This window comes from Condylura cristata, unplaced genomic scaffold (genome assembly GCF_000260355.1).
Source record: "Condylura cristata isolate star-nosed mole 26May11 unplaced genomic scaffold, ConCri1.0 scaffold00004, whole genome shotgun sequence".
NCBI lineage: Eukaryota > Metazoa > Chordata > Mammalia > Eulipotyphla > Talpidae > Condylura > Condylura cristata.
The window spans coordinates 51,801,163-51,827,074 of record NW_004567105.1 but is presented as its reverse complement, the minus strand read 5'-3'; the positions used below and the strand labels follow the sequence as shown (position 1 = coordinate 51,827,074).

The 25,912-nt window shown below is 41.0% G+C and overlaps 1 protein-coding gene across 9 annotated transcripts in view; it reads right to left on the bottom strand.

Annotated features, from left to right (window-relative positions):
* CADPS (Ca++-dependent secretion activator) overlaps window positions 1–25,912 on the bottom strand; it is a 428,545-nt gene that overhangs the window by 172,641 nt on the left and 229,992 nt on the right. For all 9 annotated transcript variants that reach the window (XM_012735284.1, XM_012735280.1, XM_012735279.1 and 6 more), the window contains exon 7: window positions 5,230–5,341. In XM_012735284.1, coding sequence (XP_012590738.1) covers window positions 5,230–5,341 — 112 coding nt within the window. The remainder of the gene's footprint in view (window positions 1–5,229; window positions 5,342–25,912) is intronic.

Genomic DNA, 25,912 nt, shown 5'->3' with positions numbered 1-25,912 from the left:
GCTTCAGAGTACCAGGGATGGATACTCTGGCCATCCAGATGCCGTATGAGCTTTGCTGCCATTGTAGAAGCTTGCTCAGATGGAGAGTAGATGCAATGGCTTTCCTGATAATTGTGGAATAGGAGTAGGAGGCCATGGAAGAAAATACTTTGAAGTGACCCATAGATACTAATTTTCATTCCTTCTGACTCCAGACCTGACCCTTTTTTCCAATTAAATTCCTTCTCCCAGATGAACAAAATGTATATATTCTTGCTAAACACAGAATGTGAGACCCTCAAGTTTTTAATCACATAATTGAAATTTAAGGAGGACAAGTGGCTGCCAAAATATTTTTGATTATGTTCAGTGAAATATTTTTTGAGCAATTTTCAATTTGTAAATTGTGCAATCTGCTAAATATCTAAATAAATCATTATTATTATCAAGATTAGTTAATATTCATATCAGTAAAATAATTTATAAGATTACTTTAAAATTGTGGTGACTCTGTACTAGAAGACTGGGAGAATAAACTATTTTTGAAACTATATTTTATCATATATATGTGGTAGAATATGATAAAATTGCAATATGCAGTAAATGTTATATTTATCGTATTACCAAATGTATTATATTTACCTTATTAATTTAGGATAAGAATCGTTGCTAATGATACCGGATATACATTTCAAGTAGTCTTGTGAAGAATTTCCTAATGTCTTGCCTGGTATCTTATCCTGATTACATCGTTTTTATCTCACCATGTAAATGACAGAACTGCTAGGAGCACTGGTGTTAGGGCGGCCATTTTTGCATTGTTTGCCAGGCTTGCAAAACCGCTATCAGCTTCAACACAGCTTTTTGTACTTTTTGAGGATTAATTTAGTTAAAATTCTGTCATCAGTATAGAAACCCACTTAACTGACTGGCGGACCTAGGCCTGGCCTAGGACATTTAAGCACCTGAGTAAATCAGCACCACCCGGTAGTGGAGCGCTCTCCCTTCGCTCATAGCATACGTGTCCCTGGACGACACTGCGTATCACGTTCTATGGCCTGTGAGACAGTGCAAAGCTGATCCTGGAGGCTGACCTTCCCTCCTGAGAGGTGAAGATGGAAAATGGACTGGGGAGCAAGAAAGAGAGAGGCTGGCCAGCCACAGCCAGAACAGCAACAGGAAAAGTCCCGGGCTTCCTTCTGTCCCTGCCCGTTTGTCAAAATCAAAGTGGGAGCAGCGATCTGGGCATCCGGAGCTCGTTAACAGGCCTTCCGCCATATGGATCCTGGGCGTGTTTCCCACTGGCAATATGGTGTCCATTCACCAACGCAAATGGCCGCAGCTCATTACTGGCTGCTCCACAAAGACTCCTTCCCTCACTGATCGCTCCCTGGGGAGACTCCCTCTAGGGTACATGGAGTGATGAGGTCAGTGCAATTCTCCTCCATCTATGTCTCCACCCTGCCATACTTCCGACGGCCAATGACTCCTTTGTGTATGTCAGCCTGCTGAATTATTAGGGTCCCTTTGAATGCACACTAGCCCCCAGCCGTCCAGACACCTCATCTGGACATTCCAGGCTGCTAATCAAGCACTTTGTCATCTCAGCCGAGGCCCATGTGTGCTGTGCTTTGATGTGGTGATGACGATGTGGGAACACAAGCCACACCATGCAGTAAGCTGCCCACAAGCCAGCCCAGCTTCTCTTAGTTACCTGGGCACATAGGCATCCTGAAGATTACTTTACACTGAGTCTTCCCTAGCTGAACCTATCCAACGCCAATTATCTCTCCCTATCTCTCTATCCAAAAGACTTCCTGCACCTCTGATTTTAATTATGTCCCTTTGCTAAGCACTTTCCAGAGCATTTAACATGCTGCACTCTAATTTCTGGCTTTAACATCTCTATCCTTTAAGTTTAGCGAAGTTAGGGATTCTTGCCAATACTCTGTGCAAAGCAAAAATGACAGGAAACTAGTTGCCCACAATCCTATCTGGTGGATATGGGTAAAACTTTGTCAATACAATGTTGGCAAGGGTGTGGGAAAAGAGCCACACTATTGTGGAGGTATAATTTAGTGCACACTCCTTAGGGGAAATTTTGGTAGTATCATTTAAAATTCTTTTCAGGAACTTTCCTTTCAAGTGCATCCTATGTGCATATATGCAAATAAATAAAGTTTTTTTTGTTTTGTTTTTTTATCTGAAACTGTTTATTTAGCCAGACTGGTTCAATCTACTAATTATGATACATCTGCACAATGGAATATTCTCAGTAATGAAAATGGGGAGGTGGGTCAGCATTAGTTGATATGGACCAATCTCCAGATACACTATTTCAAGAACGTACAGAGCAACACACACACACACACATAATCACTACCAATTCTGTCTTCTTTTGATTACTTTTCAAGAGCAATGTATACAGTTATATGTGTGTATGTTATGTTTGCACATGCATAGAATATTTGGAAAGAACAGATAATAAATACAGAACAAGCTTTTTCTTTAGGAAAGAGTGAAATGAAAGGGAGCATTAATTTTCACTATATATTAATTTTGTTTTACAATGAAAAAGGTTCGTAAAAATGGGGCAAGCTAAATAATCTTAAATGAATATAGCACCGGGACCCTGAATTTGATATTGGGAGAATTAAAACAGAAATATTCTCCCCAAAGGTTTGCAAAATTAGAGGCACTATTTCACCAGGACCACAGCCTGCAAAAGTGCTACCAGAAGAGGGCGCCACAGCTGGCACAACTCCCCTACAATTGAAGTTTCTTTGGCAGGAAGGAAGAATCAGCCAATCTCTGGGGGAATATGTAAGGACACTAGAGGAAATAAGGAGTTACTAAGGAACAGATGCGTCTGTGGGGTTGAAGGTGTAGTCTTCGCCAACACAGCAGAGCCAAGGGTTTTCCTTTTGCATGGGAACAAGTACAGTAAAAATAGCCTGAATATGAGATGACATCATTTCCAGTAAGACTTGCCTCCTTTGGGCCCCAGTGAGCTCCTCTGCCCAGGCAAGGTGCTAGTCAGCAGGGTTATTGTGAGAGGAAGCACTGAGGGGCTGCATGTAATGTCCTCAGGGTGGTGACCTGGTCAATTGTAAATGTGGAACAAGAACTGTCTAACTGAGTGGCTCTGGGGATGTTTCCTGCTTTATCAGAGATGAGAAATTGGATTTCTCCTGTATCAAATGAAAAGGTTTGGCTAGCTCAGTGGTTTTAACTTTTCTGAATAGAAACAGCTTTTACAAGTTGGTAAATGCTTTGGTCAATTGAGTTCAGAAAAATGTACATAGTCCCACCTGCCACATTTGCCAACAATTTCAAGTGGTAACTAGGTCCTCTGGAGGCCTTTGGTGGTCTCAGGTCTTTCAGCATGCCTGAAATTGCCTCTTTTAGTACTAACATCCTGGATCCCTGAGAGTCTCAGGATTCTTGACAGGATTCTTTTTATAAGAAAGTAATAACAAGGAAACGTCTAGAGTGAAACAAAAGGCCACACGCTATTTCTCTTTCCCATAGAAGAAATACTTGTTTTTTCTCAAAGGAAACAACTAAGCTCCCTTTTCCTTTTATTCCTATATATTTTGTGGATTGGTAGTGTTACGATTTTTGCTATTAGCTTTAGTTACTTTTTACTTCTATGTGTTGTCTTCATCTTACTAATATGGTTCTGGTTAGTTCCTCAAATGAAAGTCAGATTAAGGAAATTAAAAAACAAATAAAGCACAGATAATGTGCTCTTGCTGGCACTGTGAAGTATGTATGCCTGTGTGCTTCTTTTGGGATATTATCTCTTACTTTCTAGATGATGTAGCAGAAGCACAGACAGGTTAAATGTCTTGGCTAAGGTCACACAGCTTTCAGAAGGGATGATGCATTCAACCACTACAAAGTGGAATTTGTTGAAAGACTAAGTGCTAGTCTTTGAGCATTGGTAGTTAACAAAGTAGGTTTCTAGCACCATGGAATTAATACAGTCCAGTGAGGGAGATGGAAGCTGAAATTTCTGTAAATTCTCTCCTTCCTTGGCAAAAAGTCCATTTGAGAATGTGAAGGGGAGGGGGAGGCATGCTGACATAGCCACTGAGAAAGGATGGGCACTTTGAAAAGGTTTATCTGAGGTAGGGGTGGTGTTTATACAGAGGAGGAGGTAGCCTTTTGAAGACTTGAGGGTTGGGGAAGGATCTCCAGGCAGAAAGCAGCCTGAGGTGAGAAAGAAATTGGCTTATTTGAAGGGCTGAAATGCAGTCAGACACATAGGGGCATTGAGGAGGAGAAATGCAGCAGCAGATGAGGCTGGGAAGGAAGATGGAAGCTACATCATGTGAGTCTTTGAAGGCTCTGCTGAAGTTTCAGATTTTATTATAAGCAGTGTGGAGTAGCGGAAACATTTTAAGTTAGCAAGTGGCAAATCCAACTTACATTTTGAAAATACTTGCTGCTTGAGGCAGAATCAGAATCTGATATTTGAGAATAATCATTATTATCTCTGTGGAATTCAAAATGATTGGAACCACCCCTCTGATGTCTCAGAAATTTGGGGAACATTGGTGCTGTGCTGTTTGGTAGTGAATAGATGGGGCCCAGGTAACTAAATGTCATGTGAGGAATGCATAGCCCTCCACCATCAGGGGCATCTTGCCTCCCAGTTCACTTCTGAATGTTCCCACAGAATATGAATATGGCAAAAAAAATCTGTTTATAATGCATCGAGACTAGAGCTTTAATCTCTTTTACACACAGAGGCAATCAATGAAACACAGTTACCAAGCATTGTTTATATTCTGAGAAACCAGATTACTTAATAATCAGGCTTTTGAGCCCATTCTCTGCAGTGGATTTTGTGGTTGTCTCTTCACAGAGATTCTCCGTCTGGAGCAAGAAAGGGCTCCTTCTTTGGGTTTTCTAATGTGCTTGTGGCTGAACCTTAACATTTTGAAATGATTTTATTATTAATTACCTTTCCTGTCTCCTTTATATTATTTTATTGTGTTCATTTAAACATTATTAGGTGGATAGGTGTGTTACGTTTACTAAGAATTTCACTTCAAGAGAGTAGCAAAGGGTATGGGGGATCTTTGTTGAAGGGGTGTGTGATGGATTGAGAACCACTTCTCTGTCTTCGGCAATGCACACCAGATTTGAAAAGGAGAGCCAGAGACTGGGCTTGCTCAAGGCCAGCAGTTAACAGACAGTACAACCCAGGTTTCAAAGCTCCTTGTGAGGGGAAACACTTACCCGTCCGAGCTCCTTGTCCTCCAGAGCCAAAACTCCAGTGCTCTCTGTGAACAGTTTCACCTTCACAGCGGGCAGTGCATGGGTGGTGGAGAAGTCCCCCTGGGTGCCCCAGCTGTGAAGAGAATCACAGAAATCAGCATGGAGACCTCCACATTGACAATGCTAAACCCAGCCTTCTTCGTGCCTGGTCAGGACAGTTCAGGGTTAACCCCAGGCAGCCTTGACTGTCACTTCCCCATCTCTTTCCCTCCTAAGCTGCCAGAATGACAAAAGTGTTAATTAACTTGTTAGGCAAATGTAAGACAGATGCTTAGAAAGTTGCCAGGGGTCTTGACAGAGTACTATAAGGAATCACTTGAAATTAGCATAAATCATCTTGGCAAGAACTTTCCCCCTGCTTTATATATTTGCTCTATAAACTATTCCAGGGTAACCACTAATATTTCCTTGTGTTCTTGGGTACTTCCTTCTTGGAAACTGCATTTCTAGACTTTGAGATGGGGATTCATTTGGTCCTGGTCAACACCTGACCTCTCAGTAGTAACGGGGAGGTGGCTGTTCTATACATGTACATGGCCCTCTCTGTTGGCAAAGCTTCCTGCCTACTTTCTACCCTCTACGAACGTGTTCCTTCGTTTCCCAGTTTAAATTTATTTCCAGTGTTAAATTCTCTTGAGCATAATGCTCAATTTTCCACCCTAGCAGATATTGGGTTTGTAATTTTTTACTTGTGCGATTGTTTAATAGCTGAATTCTCTGATATGCTGTAAGCTCCATGAGCACAAGACTACATTATGTTGTATTGTATGTCCAATAGTTAGCATGGTGCTAGACACATGGAAGAAAATTAATAAATATATGATGCCAAAAATCAGATTCTTTTAAATAACTAAGACATAGGAACAGAAATAATTATGAATAGTTTTTTTTTTTCTCATTTGCCTTATGAGGCCAATTTCTATATTGTAAAATACCCACTAAATGATTCTGAATAACTTTATGACACCTTATGGTATGATATATATATATATAAACTTTTTAACCATTGTTCTATTGAGATTAGCCTGGAAATTAATTTCAACTTAATTTCTGATTATTTCCTTGGGGAAAAGGCTTAGAAAGGACATAATTTCTTCATTTATCAATGAATAATTGTTGCTTTTACAAAACTGCAGGAACTAGAACTATGCTCATTGATAAACACACTCAAGGCTTGAGACACCTGTTCCCAAATTCATTCCATCTGGGTGGTGAAATTGTGAAAATCCAGAGCTTTTTGCTTGTATTGGGTGTCATCATTCACTTTCTTCTCTGGTTTATAGTCACTGTCACTTTTGTGGGCACTTTTTTGACTAACAGGTTTGAAAATTTTACTCTGTTATTTATAGTTCTTCTTTTGTAAATGATGAAAACCTACCTTCAAGTCTCAATGCTATACTCAAATAAATCTCACTAACTGAACTCAAAAAGAGGAACAACAGAAAGAGGGGTATGTAGGAAAACCCCTCCTATGTCCTCCTGAGATGAGACACAGAGCCACAAAGAGGTCTGGAGTCAAGTGCCCAGGGGTCTCCCACACCTTATAACCATGATGATAGATTCCCCCTTTCTCAATCAGATTTGTGGAGAGGTAAGTGCATTAAAAATTGATCAAAGAAGCAGAACAGAAGTGGACATGACACCTAACAAGAAGCCACAAATTTCAAATACACAGGCAAAATACTAGAGATACAAACAGAAGGTCCTGATTTTGGCCCTCAGCAAGTACAGCAAGCAACTATTATAGGGAAATTTTTATCCTAGCAAAGAAGGTCTGACAAGGATAGGAGTGTGAGCCCACTATCCTTAATTCAAATTATAGCTTGTCACTTATGAGCTGTATGACTTAGGGCAAGTTAAATAACATCTCTGTACCTCAGTTTCCTCAGCATTAAAGTAACCTTCTGTCAGAATGCTTATATTTAGCCACATACTTGGAACAGGATGAGAAGCCAACATATGTTGACTACTTTTCCTTCCCCAAACAAGAATGTGTAAGTGTAATCTAGAAACAGTGATGGTCACTTTTACTTAGAGATCAACACATCTTTATTAAGAACTGATGAAGTTTCTGACTGTACTAGGTAAGCAGGATGGACACTGCCCTTTCTATTACAGAAGGTATGCAGTAAAATAGCTACTACCGCTCCCATTTCACAGATGAGAAAACTGAGAAGAAATTCAAGAACTCACCTATTTTGTCTGAGTGAATTGTTAGCAAAGTTGGCCTAGAAAATGACTGTCTTTAATTCCTACTTTATAACTCTCACTGCTATTATTGTTATGATTATCAATGACAAGTATTATTAAATGGTTAGCAATACTGTAAAAAACCTTATCATTAATTTGTCATTTATGATTCATTGTGTTATTCCTCTCTTTGGGACATTTATCATGCTAGGCTATGGGGCTGAGGAAGACTCCTCCTGGAAACCTTAAGAATTTGGGAAAGAGGCATTTTAAGCCACAAAGAGTCCTGGAGTCAAGTGACCGGGGGTTCCCCACACTAGAACCTCATGATGCTGTCCTCAGAGCTAATCTGTGGGAATTTTTGGGTCTTCTCAGTGGGCATTAAATTACTCTGTCTGAACTCTTTTTGTTGCCCAAGGATTTTTAGCTCGTATGGTATTCAACACTGATTGGATAAGGGGGCAGTATCAGATCTCTGAGACCCTAGAAACTGGATAGAATCCAAACCATTGGAGGTTGCCCTGGCAAACCCATGTGGACACTGAGTTGCTTTTCTTTTCTACCAGGTCTACAGCAGTGCATTCAGCTTTGAACCATGACTCACCTCCAGTTGGCAGGTCACTATTGAATCTCAACTTGTCTACTAGATATAAAAATAGTATCCTGGCCCAGATGAAAAGAGAAAGTGTCCGTTCAGTCTAATCAGGACTGTCTTTATAATATAAACAATGTTTATGCAGAGATGACTATGCTAGGTATAAATTGCTATCTCAAAAATAGTCATACAAACATTTTATCTTTATAAAACCCTTTTGGTTATCCTGTGAAATGCTGGTAAGTATTAACCCCATAGTTACAGGTGAGGAAACAGGCTCAGAGAAGCTAGGTATTAACCCCATAGTGACAGATGAGGAAACTGAGGCTCAGAGAAGTTAGGTAATATGTCTAGCATCACACACGGGACACACAACCCAACCCACGCCACCATCTTGCTTCCTTCAGATGTTCCAAGTGACTCCTCCATGTTTTTTGGTTTTTTTTAAAGATTTATTTATTTGTACATACAGAACCGGGGTACAGGCTAGAGGCTCAGGGGCAGTGAGAGGCTTCACCAGAGACAGATTGGGAGTAGAACAGGCAGATCAACGAAGTACACTGCTGAGGGGAGCAGCGGGCAGGTCAGGAGAGGTCTGCCACGCCATGTGGTCACCTCCGGGGCAGGCGGGAATCGAACTCATGTGGAAGTGGCCTTAGCTTCTCAGTGCAGTGCTTTAACCCGCTGCGCCACCAGGGAGGGCCCGACTCCTCCATGTTTTGATCCATTTAACATAAGTTACCTTTGTAACTCAACGGGAGAGTGTTGCTTCAATACTGATAGAAATCTGGGACACTCTGGCTTCCCAGTTTAGTTGTATTTCACATGGTCAATGTACTTTTCAGAATGCCAGTGGAGAAAGCATCAAAAATCTTGGCCATTGGTGGGGCCACACATCAATACATAAATCTATTTCTCATTTTTACATTCTATTCTGTTCATTTCTTTTCCCTTGTGATACATTGTCTATGGCTACAAAGATAAAAACTTTGCAAAGGTTTTCCAGAACTGAAATAAAAGTGTGCTTTAATTTGAAATGATCAGTCTGGTAATATTTATTACAATGTTTGTGAAGTTAGCTGACTTCTGAACACAAGGTAGATGAGTGGTGTGTCCCTCTTCTGTCATCCTCATATCCACTTCTATACTCACACTGTATAACTAACTCACCAAATGCCAAAAATAATCACTAATTATCAAGTGCTTATGGCTTGCCAGGTCTTGAGCTGAGTACTGTTCATGAATTATTTCATTTAATCTTTTTGACAGCTCTATGAAATATATTCTTTTATTATCTCTACTTCATAAGTGAAGAAAATAGGACTTGGAGAAGCTCAGTAACTGGGCTAGGTTTCAGGCTTCAAACTCAAGAGATTCTGAGCTCAAAGCTCATGCATTAAATCACAAAGCATTACTTTCTCTCAATTACTCCTAACATAATATATAGTATAGCTTGACAACTACCTATGTGTATCTGGCTCTCCCTCTCCTTGGTGCGCACAGTATGGTATTTTTTGTTTTTTAACTTTCTGCATCGAGCACAGGGCATGGCACACAGTAAGTATTGTTAATGATTAAAAAGAAGCAACAAATTCAGAGGAACCCATGTGACCATCTGTAGGGGATTGTGGAGAAATGTGAAATAGGAGATAACTAAACTCAGGACTTGATCTCCTTGAGAAGCAGTTGCCTTTTAGGGATGCACAAACTCTCAGAGGAACAGGCATAAGCTCGCAACATGGAGGGAAGACCGAATAAATGCAGCATACAGGATGGCACTCTGAGGAGCAAAACGAAGGCCCTTGAGGGTCCTGGAATGTTAGTGCCACCAAGTTATAAATAAACTATTATTATTACTTTTGGTCTTTTGGCCATAAGTACACAAACACAGACAATGCCATTCACAAAGGCATTTGCAAATATGAAAGCAATTTTTATTGAAACATGTGTCCATTCCAAACTGAATACCTTTGCAAGAGTGTGAGACATAATAGATGAACAGCCCACTGAGTATCTACATGCACAGTGAGGCTTTGGATAAACTCTGACTTAGGCTGCTTAGGGACTGCACCCCTATTAAATCCTTCACTGCTCCCTTCAGTTAGGAAATACTTCTTGAAGTCTAACGTGTGCAAATTACTGGGTTAGGTGCTACTATGGATTCAAAGGTCAATGAAATATTAAGGCTGCCCTTATGGATATTACATTGTGCTCAGGGAGATGCCTTGTGCAGAACTGATCATGCTTATTAGGTGTGAGAATGAGCCTCGGCTTTCACATCTACAAACTGGGGATAATAATATTAGTGGCCCCATAGGGTGAAAGACTAAGTAGGACATAACCTGTTGTATATCCACTGCTCAACTCAGTACTGAGTGCACGGAAATGTGCTAAAAAATCATAGCATTACATAGCATTACATAGGGGTGGATGAGCTGTGGCCCACAGGCCAAGTCAGACCAACCACTTGTTGATGTGCAGCTCATGAGCACAACGTGATTTCTACATTTTTAAATAGCTGTGAATAATCAAGTGAAAAGTATTATTTGATGACACTTGAAATTTTCATGAAATTCAGATTTCAATAACATTTTCTTAGACCGCAGCTAGCTTTGGTCTATTCTAGTGTTTGAAAGTCATAGTTGAGTAACTACAACAGAGACCATAATGTCCAGCAAACCATAAAATATTTACGGTCCCGCCCTTTAAAGCAAAGTGTGCAGACTCCTGCTCTTATCTACACAATCAAATCACTGATTTCATCTCAAGGAAATAATTTTATTGCATCAGCATTAGAAGCATGCTCACTGGGGCACAGCCACAAAGCTAAATTGTAGACACACACTTATGAGGACCGCTACCCCACTCTGATCTAGTCTGCTACCTGGAGTTCTTGTGGAGCTCTTTCTAGCACTCTTGGGGTGTGGGAAAATTTGGGATTGTGTATCATAGCATTTCAGACACGTGGTGTCCAAATGCTGCTTTCAGATTCACTTGAGCTGGCTGACTCATTTAGTAACACTACATCATTATCAATATCAAATAATAAACATGAGTAGCAGATAATTCATATTTGGGGGCTTGGAGAAGACTTTTAAAGTCACAGCACATTATTCCTCCAAATTTATTCTACAAAGCCACTGCTTTGAACATGAACACTTTGATCTGGGGGAGAAAATAAGGGAGAGGAAAATGTTTGGGTAAAGGGAGGGAGAAATTCTCGGGCAAAGCCACCTTGTGCTGTGTGTGGCGAGCATCTGCTGCATCGCAGTCACATCTCTGTTTACTATTTAAAGCCTCTTATTTGCGGAAGCCTCCTCAGACCATATGTTATCAACAAATGTTGCTAATCAAATACACACAGTAATTTTCATTAGAATTTCACCCACCTCCCTCCCCCTACATGAACAAAAAACAACATTTGCCACAAAGGGAATATACCTCCCCAAATGACAGTAAACATCCACTCCAAACCTTTGACAACAGACTGATATTTATGAATGCCTATGTGACTAAGCCAAAAACACATCCACTTTAGGCAAATAAGGACCCTTGGAAAACTGTGTTTTGTGCAGGCTGGTGTTGGGGGAAGATGTCATTAGTTGCCATGGTGATGCTCAGCATTAAGGCCATAATTCATGTCATGGGCCAAGACTGGATTTGCATTTATTCAAGGTATATGGCTCTTGTGAGTTGGGTAGTAAATTGGCAGTCATAAAATTAACTGTGGACTTTAACAAGACATAAGTGTCATTTCAGGGGATGAAAGTGCTATGAGCCTGTTGCTAAGATGGAAAGTTAGTAATTGCTTGGAGACAACTGCATTATAATCTTTGGGTCCGCCTCTCAGCAGAATGCATGATATTCTACAAGTGAGTCAATTGTGCCATCACAGTGTGTCTCATGCAAGCTAATTGATAGGGTGTGATTTGGGGGGCCTTTAATGTACCAGAAAAACTAAACTACCTCTTCTCCACGTAAATGAGGCACTGCTTTATAGACACTAGGTTGTCTGGGAGGCAGAGAGTAAAGAATGTTTTGCTTACTTGTCATGTCTCGTATCTAGGAATCTGAAATCACACATGCTCAAGCCTCAGTATTCACTCTCCTCACTCACATCTGTTCCTCCAAGATTTCTCTAACTTAGTCAAAGGAGCTGCCAGCTACCTGGACATTATTTTTGTTTTCTCCTCTCTATCTCACATCACCAGATCATTCATACCTTCTACATATATATCACAAATCTTTGCTATGGAAGAGAAAAAAAACAGAAAAGGAAGGCTGGTGGTGCCAGAAGAGTATGATGGCTATTTAAAGGGGGTGACCAGTTAAAACACCATGGAGAAAGCAATTAATACCTGCTCATCTTTATTCAGTTTTTGCTTGTCTCCTTTAAGCTCTTCAGAGTCAGAAATCTGTCCTTCCTCTTTTGTTATCTCCCCAGTCCTAGCATAGTGTCTAGCCCCTGGGCATGTTCTATAGACATTTCTGAAGGAATTCATTAAATGGTGAGTTCCTCCATAAGCATATACACATGGAGAGATGCAATTGAGGCTGAGACTGAACTTTACCAATGCTTGATTATCACTGACTTATATCCACTGGTAGGGTTTAAAGAGGAAGAACAGGAAAATTCTCTACAATAACATCTTAATGGCAGCACCAAGTGCACTGTGCTCACTGTTAGATTCCAATGTTTAGCTGGAGTAGAGAGAAAACATTCAAGAAATGCCTACTGAACAAGGGCCAAAGAGAATAATCTATGTAAGACATCATTTAAAACTCTATGTAAGACATCATTAAAACATTGATATCTATGTATCAATTCTTTTTTTTTTTTCATTAGCTACAAGACCTTGGACAAGCCATAGGCAGTCTCATTTTGTTCACCCAGATAATGGAAGAGGGGAACTAATCATCTTTTTGTTTTGGGCATTTCATTCCTAGCATTTCCTTTGAAAAGTTTCCATCTCTCTGCTTATATTATCCATCTGTTCCTATATGTGTTCATGTTTTTTTCCCCATCAGAGGTCTAAATTGCTATTTTAAAGTCATGTTCTGATAATTCCAACATCTGCCATATCTGAGTCTGGTTCTGATGCTTGCTTGTCTCTTCAAATCATGTGCAGTGTCTTTTAGTATGTCTTCTAACTTTTTCTGGAAGCCAAAGATGAGGTACTGGATAGAAGAAAGTTAGGATGGCTCCTGCAGCATTTCTGCTCCTGGACTTCTACTGCAGTTGGCTGTGATTTGCTGTACTTGCTTGTTTAGATTTCTAATTTAGGGGGCAGCCGTTTGTGACCTCAATTCTCTGACAGGTCTAAGAAGAGGTGCTGATTTTAATTTTGTTTTGCTTCTATTTTTATTGTGAGGAAGGGAACCATGACTTCTAAGCTCCTTATATTCTAGACTGGAAACCAGAAATCCATCAGCATCTGATGTCTCAAAATCCTATCCTATCCAGCTGCGATAGATTAGATTGCATTCTTCATTGAACACTGACTCACCAGAAAATATATAGGTAGTCTCTATGAGGTGACACACATGGGAAACCCAATATTGGAATTTAGTAAGAGGGCTAGGATGGGCAGGATGGCCTGCTGTGCTTTCACAAGGGGCTGGGGACAGGGCTGGGATTGAGTGTCACAGGGTTGATGGACTGGATAGAATGGGGAGGAGTTATAAAGGGATAAATAGTAGAGATGATAGTATATTACAAGGCTAGAGTGTCAATGATGCAATCTCTGAAGTGATGTTTTATAGCTTAACCCAAATATATCCCTTATCATTGCAAAAGGAGTCAGGGGTTCTGTTATTGGAAATGATGTCTCTCCCTGTCTGGGACTCTCCTACATCTATACATCACCCAGCTGTCTTTCTCTATCATTGGTGTCATCTATTATTCTAAGTTTCCAAGTTTCTAAGGACTTTGAGAGAAATCAAATTGCTTGCTGTAAGGCGGACCGAAAGGCATTCGTAAGAGGTTGTTGGGAATGCATTCATTCACTTCCTCTTCCCTGTGATTCAGCCAACTCTTACTTAGTGCCCAGGACTGGGCTCTTCCCTCTAATTGTCCTTATTACCTGAGCTGGTTATCATAGTTGCAACCTATGATTCTAATAAATAACTTGGAGGCACTGTGATTTATTTTTTCTTTAGATAAAATGGGTGCCCTATGCCTTAGGACACCTTGCATCATCCTGAGAGCTCAAGGGTAAGACCCAAAATATTAACAAAGATATAAAACAATGATACTTCATCAATATTTTTTTCGACATATATGCGTGTGTGCGTGCACACACACACACGATACACACTACAGGTCAGCTAGATCAAAGCTATCAAAACACTTGTGCCCGGGAATTACAAAATTTATTGCAAAACCCCTTTGCATTCTGCTAAGAATATGAGTCAAATGAGGAACAATGATGGGGAAAAGAAGGCTGAAAGATTTTTATTTGAAGCCTGAAGATGACTTTGACCATCCCCCTTATTTACAAAAATGAAGCTGATGCAGTGAAGGAAAATTCTGGAGTCAAACTATGTTATTTCTACCATTGACTATCTTTATTATTTCAGAAAATGTATTAGCCTCTCAGGTCTCAGATTTCATGTCTATAAATGGGAACATAAATGTATCTACCTTACAAGGTATCCCATCTGCCTTTTCCCATCCTCCAATTACAGTAAACAAAAGAAACACTTAGTACAACTTAATTTTTTTTTAAAGATTTATTTATTTATTCGTACAGAACTGGGGTACAGGCCAGAGTTGCGGAGGGTGAGAGGATTCACCAGAGACAGAGTGGGGAGCAGAACAGGCAGATGGACGAAGTATACTGCTGAGGGGAGCAGCGGGCGGGTCAGGAGAGGTCTGCCGCGCCATGTGGTCGCCTCCGGGGCAGGCGGGGATCGAACTCATGCGGAAGTGGCTTCAGTTTCTCAGTGCAGTGCTTTAACCCGCTGCGCCACCAGGGAGGGCAACAACTTAATTTTTTTTTAATATTTATTTATTTGTACATACAGAACTGGGGTACAGGCCAGAGTTGCAGGGGCGATGAGAGGAGTCACCAGAGACAGTGTGGGGAGCAGAACAGGCAGATAGTCGAAATACACTGCTGAGGCGAGCAGTGGGCAGGTCAGGAGAGGTCTGCAGTGCCATGTGGATCACCTCTGGGGTAGGCGGGCATCGAACTCATGCGGAAGTGCCTTTAGCTTCTTAGTGCTGTGCTTTTTTAACACGCTGAACCACTAGGGCGGGCCACAACTTAAGTTTTTAATAAAGGGTAGGCATATGATCCAGGGAGTGTAGCATTGAAAGAGCAGTCTCCTGAATCTGGCCACCTGGGCTAACCCAGCTGTACTATCCACACCTAAGTGACATTGAGCAGCTAACTGAAAACCTCTCACTGTGGTTTTTATCTTTAAAATGGGAGTGTCAATACTTCCCTCTTAGAATTCTCTTAGAAGAATAGGATGAGAACATAGTAGCTTCATCATCCTAGAATGCTCTATAATTGTTCAGTGACATCTCAAAGATATACAACTTAGTCCACATGCTAGCACAAGAATTAAACATCAAGCTAGAGCTGACCATGCAAATGTTTTGAAACCATTTAAGCAATGGATTTTGTGTTTTCTTAGTTTGAGCAAAATAAAAATGAGACTTGAATTTGGTTTTCATTTTGGCATCTCTGACTTCCTTCTCTGAGAATGTGAAACACTTCCTCTCAACCCCATCCTGTATATCTTCCTTCACTAGCCTTCTCTTGACCCTGGGAAATAAAGGATGTCATTGCTCAATGAGATTCACTTGCTCTGCTTTCCCCAAGAAGAGAATTTCCTTTCTGACTCACTGATACTGCATTTGTCCTTATGACTATTTGCTTTCACTTCACTCTACATTTACTGTAAACATCCCCACAACATGACTTTGAATTTCACCATGTGATTTTTTTTGAGGTCAAGGTAGTATCAGCAGATGTGATGGACAGAGTGTGCTTGCATGGTTGGGCTTGGTCTCCTGTGCCTCTATCATCACTGTGCATAGAGCTAGCTCCTGCATACAGCTATTATCCTTTCAATCTGGATCCTAGAATGATCTATGTGGAGCAGACCTAAGCCCAACTCATGGTGAAGTGTCAAGGCCAAGTGTGCATGGTGTGAATCAGAACTATCCTGCCATGCCTGGCATGAACCATCTGACCCACACCAATTTGCAGGTGAGTGAATAAAATGGCTTTATCCCACTGGGTTAAAGGTGGGACCTAGCAGTAGCTAACAGATAGAGTCCTTTTAAGTGGCACCATTCTGGTTCTAATCCATGTCCTGTACATGGATCTGGTGTCCTTAGTTACATCATATTCTGAAGAGCCCAGACACATTTCATAGTCTTTTCACACTATTAAAGAGGCCATGGAAGTCACTTAGAAACTACCTGCCTAATGACCCTCCTGGATTTAAAGAAATAGCTTATATGTACTCAGAGAACAACTTTCCTGTTTACCAGTGTCAAGTGAGGCAGTCTCCATACAGTGTGAGAACTGGATTGAAGCCTGAGTCTGCTGGCCAAGGCTACCATAGGCACTGTCTAAGTCCCCTAATGAGCAAATGTGGCAATACTTCCCCGGCACCAGGCAGGCAACCAATGTCTGTCAACCCAATCATGGTCAAGTGCTTGCATGGGAAGTCCTAACCACATCAAAGATGCTGTGAATCAAGCCTTTTGCATGGAAGGTAATGATCATTAATCCAAATTCAGTAGCACTCAAGGTCCCTGATGTGTGTAGCTCTGTCTGTGTAGGAACCAAGTTCTGATGGGCCCACAAGGAAGCACTTGGGGGTTTCAGGGATGTCATTCAGGGCTCTGGCTGCCCTCCAAGCAGCTAGCCATTCCTGTGAGACCTCTAGTTGCCTTTGGCCGAGGGGAATATGGGAGTTGTTGTTGGTTTTGCTTTCATGGGTTGGCTCCCATTATCCCACAGGAAGGGATTCCTGAAGATAGTGCAGCATGCCTTGCTTATCTCTTCCCTGAGGGATTGGCTTTTGGGGTTGTTTTTTTTTTTTTTTTTTTTTTCCATTTAACATTTATGAGAAATCACTGGGAGTGGTCATGAGTGCCAGGAACTTCAAAGGAAAATGGTGAATGAGGCAGGTGTCCAAATGCCCTTCAGTGAGGACTTAGGTGTGGTCTGAAAGCATGGGGAAGTTGCTTTTGAGGCCAAGTACATGGCATATACTCAATCTGGAGAGCTATTCTTGAAAAGTGACACATCTCACTTGTAGAGAAATATTACCACTACTCAACCAGATCCTAGAATACTGACACTGTCTCAGTAAAGTGAAAAAAGTAAAAAAAAAACTCCTTTGTTCTCAATCAGATAAATTTCTCCTTGCACTGAACATCAGGGTCTTGTCCCTCCATCCCACCAGAATGATCTACCCTTTGGAACTTCCACTTTTTTAATATTAAATGTACTCAAGGCATCCCAGACCATCTTGTAAAAATGTACAAAAAGCTGATGAAAATTAATTGAATTGCAATCAACTAGTGGACAGGTTAATTTTAAAAGGCATTTAATTTGATATTTTTGATGTTGCAGTTATTTTTATTTATTTCAGATTTAACCCATTTCCTTCGAAGTCTGGATATTGGCCTAGGCTTTTGAAAATTATTTGGTCCCAGGTACTGTTCCTACTTGGTCCTGCTGACAAGATGACCAGATTGTCTTGGATCCAGATGTATCTAACATGCCATGGTGAGCACTTGCTTTGCACTCTGAAATAATAAATTTAAAGGCTCTCCAATTGATAAGAGCCAGCATTCACTTTAATTTCCTTCATTACTGCCTCAATACAACCTCCCAATGAAAGCTAGTTTCATGTCCTCTATTCTAGGGAAGTAGGCAGATACTTCTGCCAGTATTTCCACTTACAAGGTCCATATTCTCTGTTTGTCTCAGTAACAGGGGAGACATACACTTAAAGAAAGGTAGGTACAGCTAAGCATGGCTGAAATGTCCAGCACAAGGAACAGCCACTCACCTTTGGACTACAGACTTGATGGTAATAAAACTAGCCTTCTTTAGCCCCACTGGTAGATAAAGGTCCTAAAAACCTGTGAGTGCTTCCAAGACCTTTGAAAATACTGTAACTGGGTGGTCCCTAGGAGAAGGGAAGTTCCAGGTTCCCTGCCCCACCCAGAAGGAGGGTGGAGCTGAGCAGAGAAAAAGGAGAAAGAAGAAGAGAGAAGAAGAGAAGGAAGCCAGATGGAGAAAAAAGACGGAGACCTAGGGAAGCCACATGGAGAAGCAAGCATGTGATGAAGAAACCGGGCTTGTTTCCTGACCCTGGACTGGTTAAGGCAGATGTGGGTGAGATACCTGTAGGGAGGTGACTATGGCAGTGTTTAAATTGATTTTGATTTTACTCTTTTCCTCCCAGATTTGTCTGGCCATTGCTGACCCTTTTCCATGGGTCCAGGTCAGAAGGTGCTTTAGTCTTGTGGCAGCTTTCAGGCCTTGCTTTGGGCCAACCCCTTTTGGGTTGACTTTTGTCCATGAGGGGATGGGTAACTTCAGGTGTTTGATTTAGAAGTTATATTCTTTGTGTTCCATATTGTATATTCACTGTATTAAAGTCACTTTTCATTAAAGCTTTATATGTTTTGTCTTGTTGCGGCGGATGGCAGAACCCACTTAGAGCAGGCAGGTTTTGGGGCTTCATGGGTGTCCCTCTCCCCCTGGCCTCTAACAGAATTGGGGTGCCCTATAACAATACTAGTTGTCATTTTTAAGTGAAGGCTTTTTTTTTTTTTTTTTGGACATCAGTTTGCTGAAATCTGAATTGTATACAGTGCTATAACCTGATGTTATCTCAATAAAAAATATATAAATAAAATGAAAAAGAGGATTATTTAAAATATCTCTTAGTTAAAAAAAGGAGTAATTTAGATTATTCATGTAAAGTACTAGCATAGTGATCACAAGATATGACCTGACTGAATAAATTTTAGCTACTGTTATTAACAGAATCTTGGGGGTCACTTTAGAAATTCAAAGTGGTTGAATTGGGAGGCTTTCTTCAAGAAAGTTAAACTTGTAAAAACCTTTGTTTAGCATAGCAGAATTAAGATCATAGCTGCCATTAAATTCTATGTACATTGATGGCCTTGTTTATGGAGGATTTTAGCAAGAAAACTACTTCCAGTTGCTTAAGCCAGAAGTTTGGAATTGTCTGTGACTCCAGCAAATTACTTGGTCCTATCTTCAAAATACAGACAGAATCTGACTTCTCACCACTCCCCAGATCTCACTCTTGTTCAACCCACCATCATCTCTCTCTCTTTACTGCAATAAATAAGCATCTAACTTGTTTTAATACAGTTTGTGTCCCTCCAACTCACAGAAGCCAGAACAATTCTTGAAAAGGTGAGGCAGGAAGAGGGCTTCTCTGGTGATACAAAGGGTTAAGTCTCAGCTCTGTGAAGCTTTTGGCAGTCTGCAGCATGAGTTCAATCCCCCACCAGGGAGCTGACCCACATGGCTCAGCAGACCTCTCCTGTCTTGCCCACTGCTCCCCTCAGCAGTGTATTTCAGTAGATCAGCCTCTTCTGCTCCCCACTGTCTCTTGTGAATCCTCTCACCCACTTCCGTCCATAAACACCTCTGGCCTCCACCCCAGCTCTTAAAAAAAAAAAAGGCAAGGCAGGAAGGATCATTTTTCTGCTGGAAATCCTCCAATACTTCCCGATCTTAATAAAAATAAGTAACAGTCTTAATTATGTTGGTCTACAAAGTCTTACATGACTAGGGTCTTTGTTGTGTCAGGTCTTGTCAATTTTATTGTACACTCAGCTCTTGCCACCTCAGTCTCTTGCTGTACTTCAAAAATGCTAAGCATGTTCTCTCTCTGAAATGATCATCCCGAGGATTCAAAATGAATATCTCTCAGTCTCTTTGGGCTCTGCCAAAGTCACTTTATGAGCAAAGTCTTCCCTGACTGTTCTCTATAAAATGACATCTCTGGCACTTTTGATTTTCCTTTCCTGTTTGTATTTCTCCTTAGTACTAATAGTCATCTGGCATATATTTTACTTTTGCTATTCTCAGGTTATTACCTCTCCCCCTATTAGAAGTCATGCTCTTTGAAGGGCAAAAGTTTTTGCCTGCTCTTTTCTCTGCCACATCTATATCTAACCTACAGCATGACTCATTTTAGACACTTCACAAATACTTATTGAATAAATAATCAGTATTATTTTCATGCATTATAAATAGAATATTCCAAATGTGCTAGGCCAGCTGGGAATCCTTTCTTTGCTATTTATAAACTATGGAACAATGAGCAATGACTTAATTCTTCTTTTAGACCACATCTTTTTTTTTTATTTGTGCATACAGAACTGGGGTACAGGCCAGAGGCTCAGGGGCGGCGAGAGGCTTCACCAGAGACAGAGCGGGGAACAGAACAGGCAGATCAACGAAGTACACTGCTGAGGGGAGCAGCAGGCGGTCAGGAGACCATATCTTTTTAAAAAAAGATTTTTATCTATGCATGCATGCAAAATACCCCTGTGGGGTGTAGGCCAGAGGTGTGAGGAGGGGAGGAGAATTCACCAGAGGCAGACAGACTGAGGAGTAGAATAGCTAGATTTACTGAAATAGACTGCTAAGGGGAGCAGTGGGAGAGACAGGAGAGGATGGCTGTGCTGTATATGGGTTAGCTTTCTGGACAGGGATTTAACTCAGGCCGTAGCAATGATCATGCTGAGACTTAACCCCTATATTTATATTTTTTTATAATTAATTTTTTTTCTCACATCGTTGTTGTCCCCATAGTTCTCCCACCACCATATCACTCAAGAGCCATCACTATATTCTCTTGCGTTCAGATTGACTTAATTCTTTAGGTCTTAGCCTCTTCATTGGAAAACTCATCAATTCCAACCCCTAAGCTGTTATGAAGTGGAATGAAATAAAACACATAAGGCAATTGGCAGAATGCTTATAACATATACAACACTGAATAAACAATAATAAGTGAAGTGGTAATAATGGGATTGTGCATAGGCTTTTTGTCTAATCTGTACAGAAGCCCACTCAGAATTCTTTCTTTGGCTACCCAACATTAAAACTCTCAGAATATTCCTGTCTGCCTTATCCTGACCCAACCCTTTCTAGATTTTATAGGCTAATCAGGGTCCCTTTAATCTTCTGAGTCTCCTGGTTCCACTTATTTTAATCCAAATTAATTGCTGAAAGGAACTGCTATGCTTCTAATGAACATGCATCACTGTGCGTCAGACAGGCAACTTCTGACTCATGTTTGCAGAACCAGAGGCTGTAACAATAATGCACTGTTGGGTAAAATAGGAAGTTGAGCAGACAGCTGTCCTTTGCTACTTTGAACTTTCCCATGCATAGGACCAGGTTTAAATATCCTTAGTCCTCAGTTGTTGTTTTCTGTAGTTATTCATTCATTTTTATACTTATTCCCCAGTCTAATCTATCATGAACACTGTACTTACTAGGCTCTGTTCAGGACTAGAAGTAAGACTCAGTGAATAAAGGAGAGAGGGCCTCTGTATGCATGAAGCTCTTACTGTTTGCATGCCAGACAATAGCCAAAGAAATAAACACAATGATTTTTGACAGGGATAGATGTTACGAAGACAGAACAAAAACACCAGGGTTTTCCTGTATAAGGTGCAGATAGAGATACAGCAGATCCAACTGTGACAGACCACTGAACTTGTGATCTTGGATATATCTCATAATACCCTCAGAGCCCCAAATTTCTCATGTGTAAATGGGAACATTACAATGTTTTCCTATTGGGGTTGTTGTAAGGATTAAATGAGACAATGAATGTTAAGCACTCAGCATGGTATCAGGTGCCTCTGGGAGTTCTTGATAAATACTAGCTGGTTTGTGACTCAAAATGATAATCTGTCAGGAATGTACAGGGATGATAATTTGTCAGGAATGAACAGAATAAAGAGAGGCAGGGGAACATGCAGCAGTTAATATGGGACAAGATAAGGGCTTCAATATCCTAGGTTAGAGAGAGGACTGTGTGGTACCAAAACTTCATCCCATAATACACAAGCATTTACATAGAGCAGCCTGTCTCTGTCTACTGGTCTTCCATGTTGATGTTGTCACTTAACCACTTGCTCTCTGTAAACTACTATAGACATACAGTTTATGTACACTTCAAATGACTACAGTCTCTAGTCTTTATCAGACAAACAGGCCTATAAGAAATACGTTCACTAAGACAAACAAATCAAAAGGTGCCTCTCAGTATTAGATGGACCTTAAAGGAAGGAAAGAATAATCACTCAGTTTCCTCAAGATGCTGACCACAGGTAAATGATCTTTCCTAGTTTGTGAGCTGTTAATAGGTACACTGAAACTGACTATTAGAATGACAACTTTGTAAGAGTTACTACAATAATGATGCTTAGTAGGAAGAACAAAGAGTTACACTCCCTAGCAAATGGTGATAATAATAATAAAGGTCTGGGGAATTGCTATGTGCCAGTCACTGTGTTAGCTGACTTTACATGGATCATCTCATTTAGTAAGCTAAGAATTGAACCTGAGTTCAATTCACATATATGATCACATATATGTGGTCAGATCAAGTCAGCTACAGTCAAGGAGGTTTGCTTCATGCAGCATGTCTGTGACCACAAATTAGACTCCACTACCAGGAAACAAGTCTGGAAAAAAAGAAAGTTCTACCTTAAAGTGACTGTCTCAGAATATATATTTAAAGATTTATTTTATTTATTTATGCATACAAGAGCTGGGGTGTAGGCCAGAGCACAGGGGATGAGAGGATTCACCAGAGACAGACTGGGGAGCAGAACAGGTGGATCTACTGAAACTGCTGAGGGAGCAGTGGTTGAAGCAGGAGAGGTCAACTGTACTATGTGTGTCAGCTCCCTGGCTGATGATAAAACTCAGGCTGCAGTGGCTGGTGATAGCTTCATAGTGCTGTGCTTTAACTCCTTGACCACCAGGAAAGCCCTGCCTCAGAATACTAAGGGACTACTGAGTAACCAACAGTTATGAGACCAACCATGAATTTAGAGAGATTGAGATGGAGTCGACAGGCATAAGGGGAGAGAACAGAAAGCGAAGAAAAGAGGGAGAATAATGAGAGAGAATAAGTGAAAGGAAAGATCCTTGTCTCTAAGTAAAATGTAATCAGTGAATTTACTGAATCAGAATTCAGGAACCATTAGAATTTAAACCCTCCTCTTAAGAGTTTTCAGATTTACATAAACAATAGACAACTCCATGACCCAGTTAGTACTGCCACATAACCTTTACCTGTTGGAGGAGAGCAGAATATGACTGCATCCTTATCAATTAGGCTCCAGTTAACATCACTCTAAGGAATGCTGTCTTTTTTTTTTTTTTTTTGCCTACAGATACCCAACCTCTCTCCCTCCAATTTGAATATCAGTAGCTTAGGCTCTGGTATTTCATCACCAGCACAATAAAATCAAGATTATTTCCTCTATCAATCATCTAAGAAAATTCATAGCACTGTGGTCATTAATTTCATCACTTTAAGTGGTGAATTATAATTTCATTATCCAATATGATTGCTTGTAAATTTTTATGAATTACTTGCATTATTAAAAATTCAACGTGTGCTTAACATGAGAATGCAGAGCTGTTTAGATCAGATGGATTTTTTTTTTTTCCTTCCTTCTGTCTTGTGTCAGGCATAAATATTGGTGTTGTTAGGGTGTTGAAACTCTTTTCTCCTTCATAGACGGTGGCATAAAATAAATCTATGTTCTGGGCAAGAGTGAGAGAAAATGCATACAATATAAGAGATAGGACACAAACGAGTAACTGAAGTATAATGTAGCCCTTCTTGGAGCAGTGGTGATGCTGACAGTTGGAATGTTTGATATATATATTCAGTTAAGGAGTGAAATTGCAATTTGATGGCCATGTCCAAGGACAGGGTTCGGCTAATGCTTTATATGTAATAATGGATCATACTACAGCAAATCTTGGTTGTAATTCCACATTTTTGTATATTGTAAATATCACTGTCACCTCTGTTTGTTAAAACAAATACCACACACAGGCTTTGGTTTAAACAGCCAACATTATTTCTCACAGTTCTGGGACTGATAAATTTAGGAGCAAGCAGATTTAGTTCTGACGAGAGATCTCTTCTTACATTTGTCCTCACGTGGCAGAAAGTGAGGTCATCTGTCTAACTTCTCTTCTGTTAAGGGCACTAGTATCACTCATGAAGAAAACACCCTCATGATCCAGTTACCTCCTAAATGCCCCACATCCAACTGAAGGCTTTGACATAAGGTTTTTAAGGAGATATAAACATTAAGCCCATAATATTTCATCTTGGAACATCAAACATTCTTGACTTATTCATAGGCAAAATATACCCATTTTGTATCTCCCATCCCTCTGATCCTCCACCACAAAATTCCAACATCTCATCCATTATAAGGACTTTGGCAAGGTCAATGTTTTACCTCTAATGATGGCTCATATTACTGTGTATCATTTTTTAAGTACACATTATCCTCTACCATAAAGAACAACCAGAGCATAAAAAGCAGTGACTAGACTTCCGGAAGATGGCGGCAGGGTAAAGACGCAGAGATCACTGTGTCAAGGCTTGCACAGGAATTGAGGACTTAAAATAGACTATAGACTTACTGCAAGTTTCAACCCAAACGAAAACACCCTGGACTCACTAGAAGATAGATAACTGAGGGGGAATAGGCGATTGGGAGTTCCCATAAGGGAAGCGCACAGGCAGGATTAGCTGAACACTGCAACGCTGATAAGGGAATGCCAGCGGCTTCCTACTCACTTGGCTCCTTTAAAAATCTAGGTGCACAGATGTCAGGAAGCCCTGCAGAGGGAAACTGCCTGAGGTGGCAGCTGCAGCTGCTTGGCAGCCTTTTATCCCAGCCCTGCTACAACCCTGGAGATAAACTGAGACAATTCAGCTAGGGAGAGGAAATCAAATCGTGGGAAAAGGCTGCAGCTCAGAACTAGAGACCCGAGGATACGCCTAGACCTGTTGCTGACCTTTGCCCCAGCATCCCCACAAAGCCCTGGATATAAACTGAGACAACACAGCTAGGTGAGTGGATCCCAAGCTGCTGTGTGTGTGTGGGGGGGGGGGGGAAGGGAAGGGGGGAAAGACCCAACCACAGGCCCAACCCTAGGATAATGCAGCAATTTTAACAATCTTGCATGGGCACATTCAACATAGAGAGGCCCTAGGAAGTGCCTCAAACAGGGAGACTTGCTCAGGGGTCTACCTGCTTACCACATCTACCCACAAAACTGTGGTAAAACCCTGGATCCTGGAGTTAAAGAGATACAGTTGGGCTCGGTGAAAGGACCTCAGGGAGGGGGGAGGCACTGCTCAGGGATTGACTATTTGGACTAATCAAAAAGAGCCCTGAAAGCTCAAGGGAGGACTGGTAGCCTGCTCAGCTGGGAGGATTTCAGCCCTCTGGCACTCCCCTGCACTCCTGTGGGGAGGGGGAGATCCCACCCCCACAACAGAGACCCGAAGAACTTGGGAGACAGAAAAGCTCACAGTACTTAGAGTGTAAACAAAGCCAGCCACCAACTCAGCCAAAGGCCCAGCTCCAGGGAGACCGACAACACTTCTAATTCATCATAACCACCACGGGCACACCAAGCATAGAGGGAACCTGGGACATCCGAAGGCTACAAAGATCAACAGACATCTTCCAAAAACACAGCCTCAACGTGTTACTAGAAGAGGCTGAACAACACAAGAGTCCCCTGACTGCTACCAGCTGAGACAACAGAC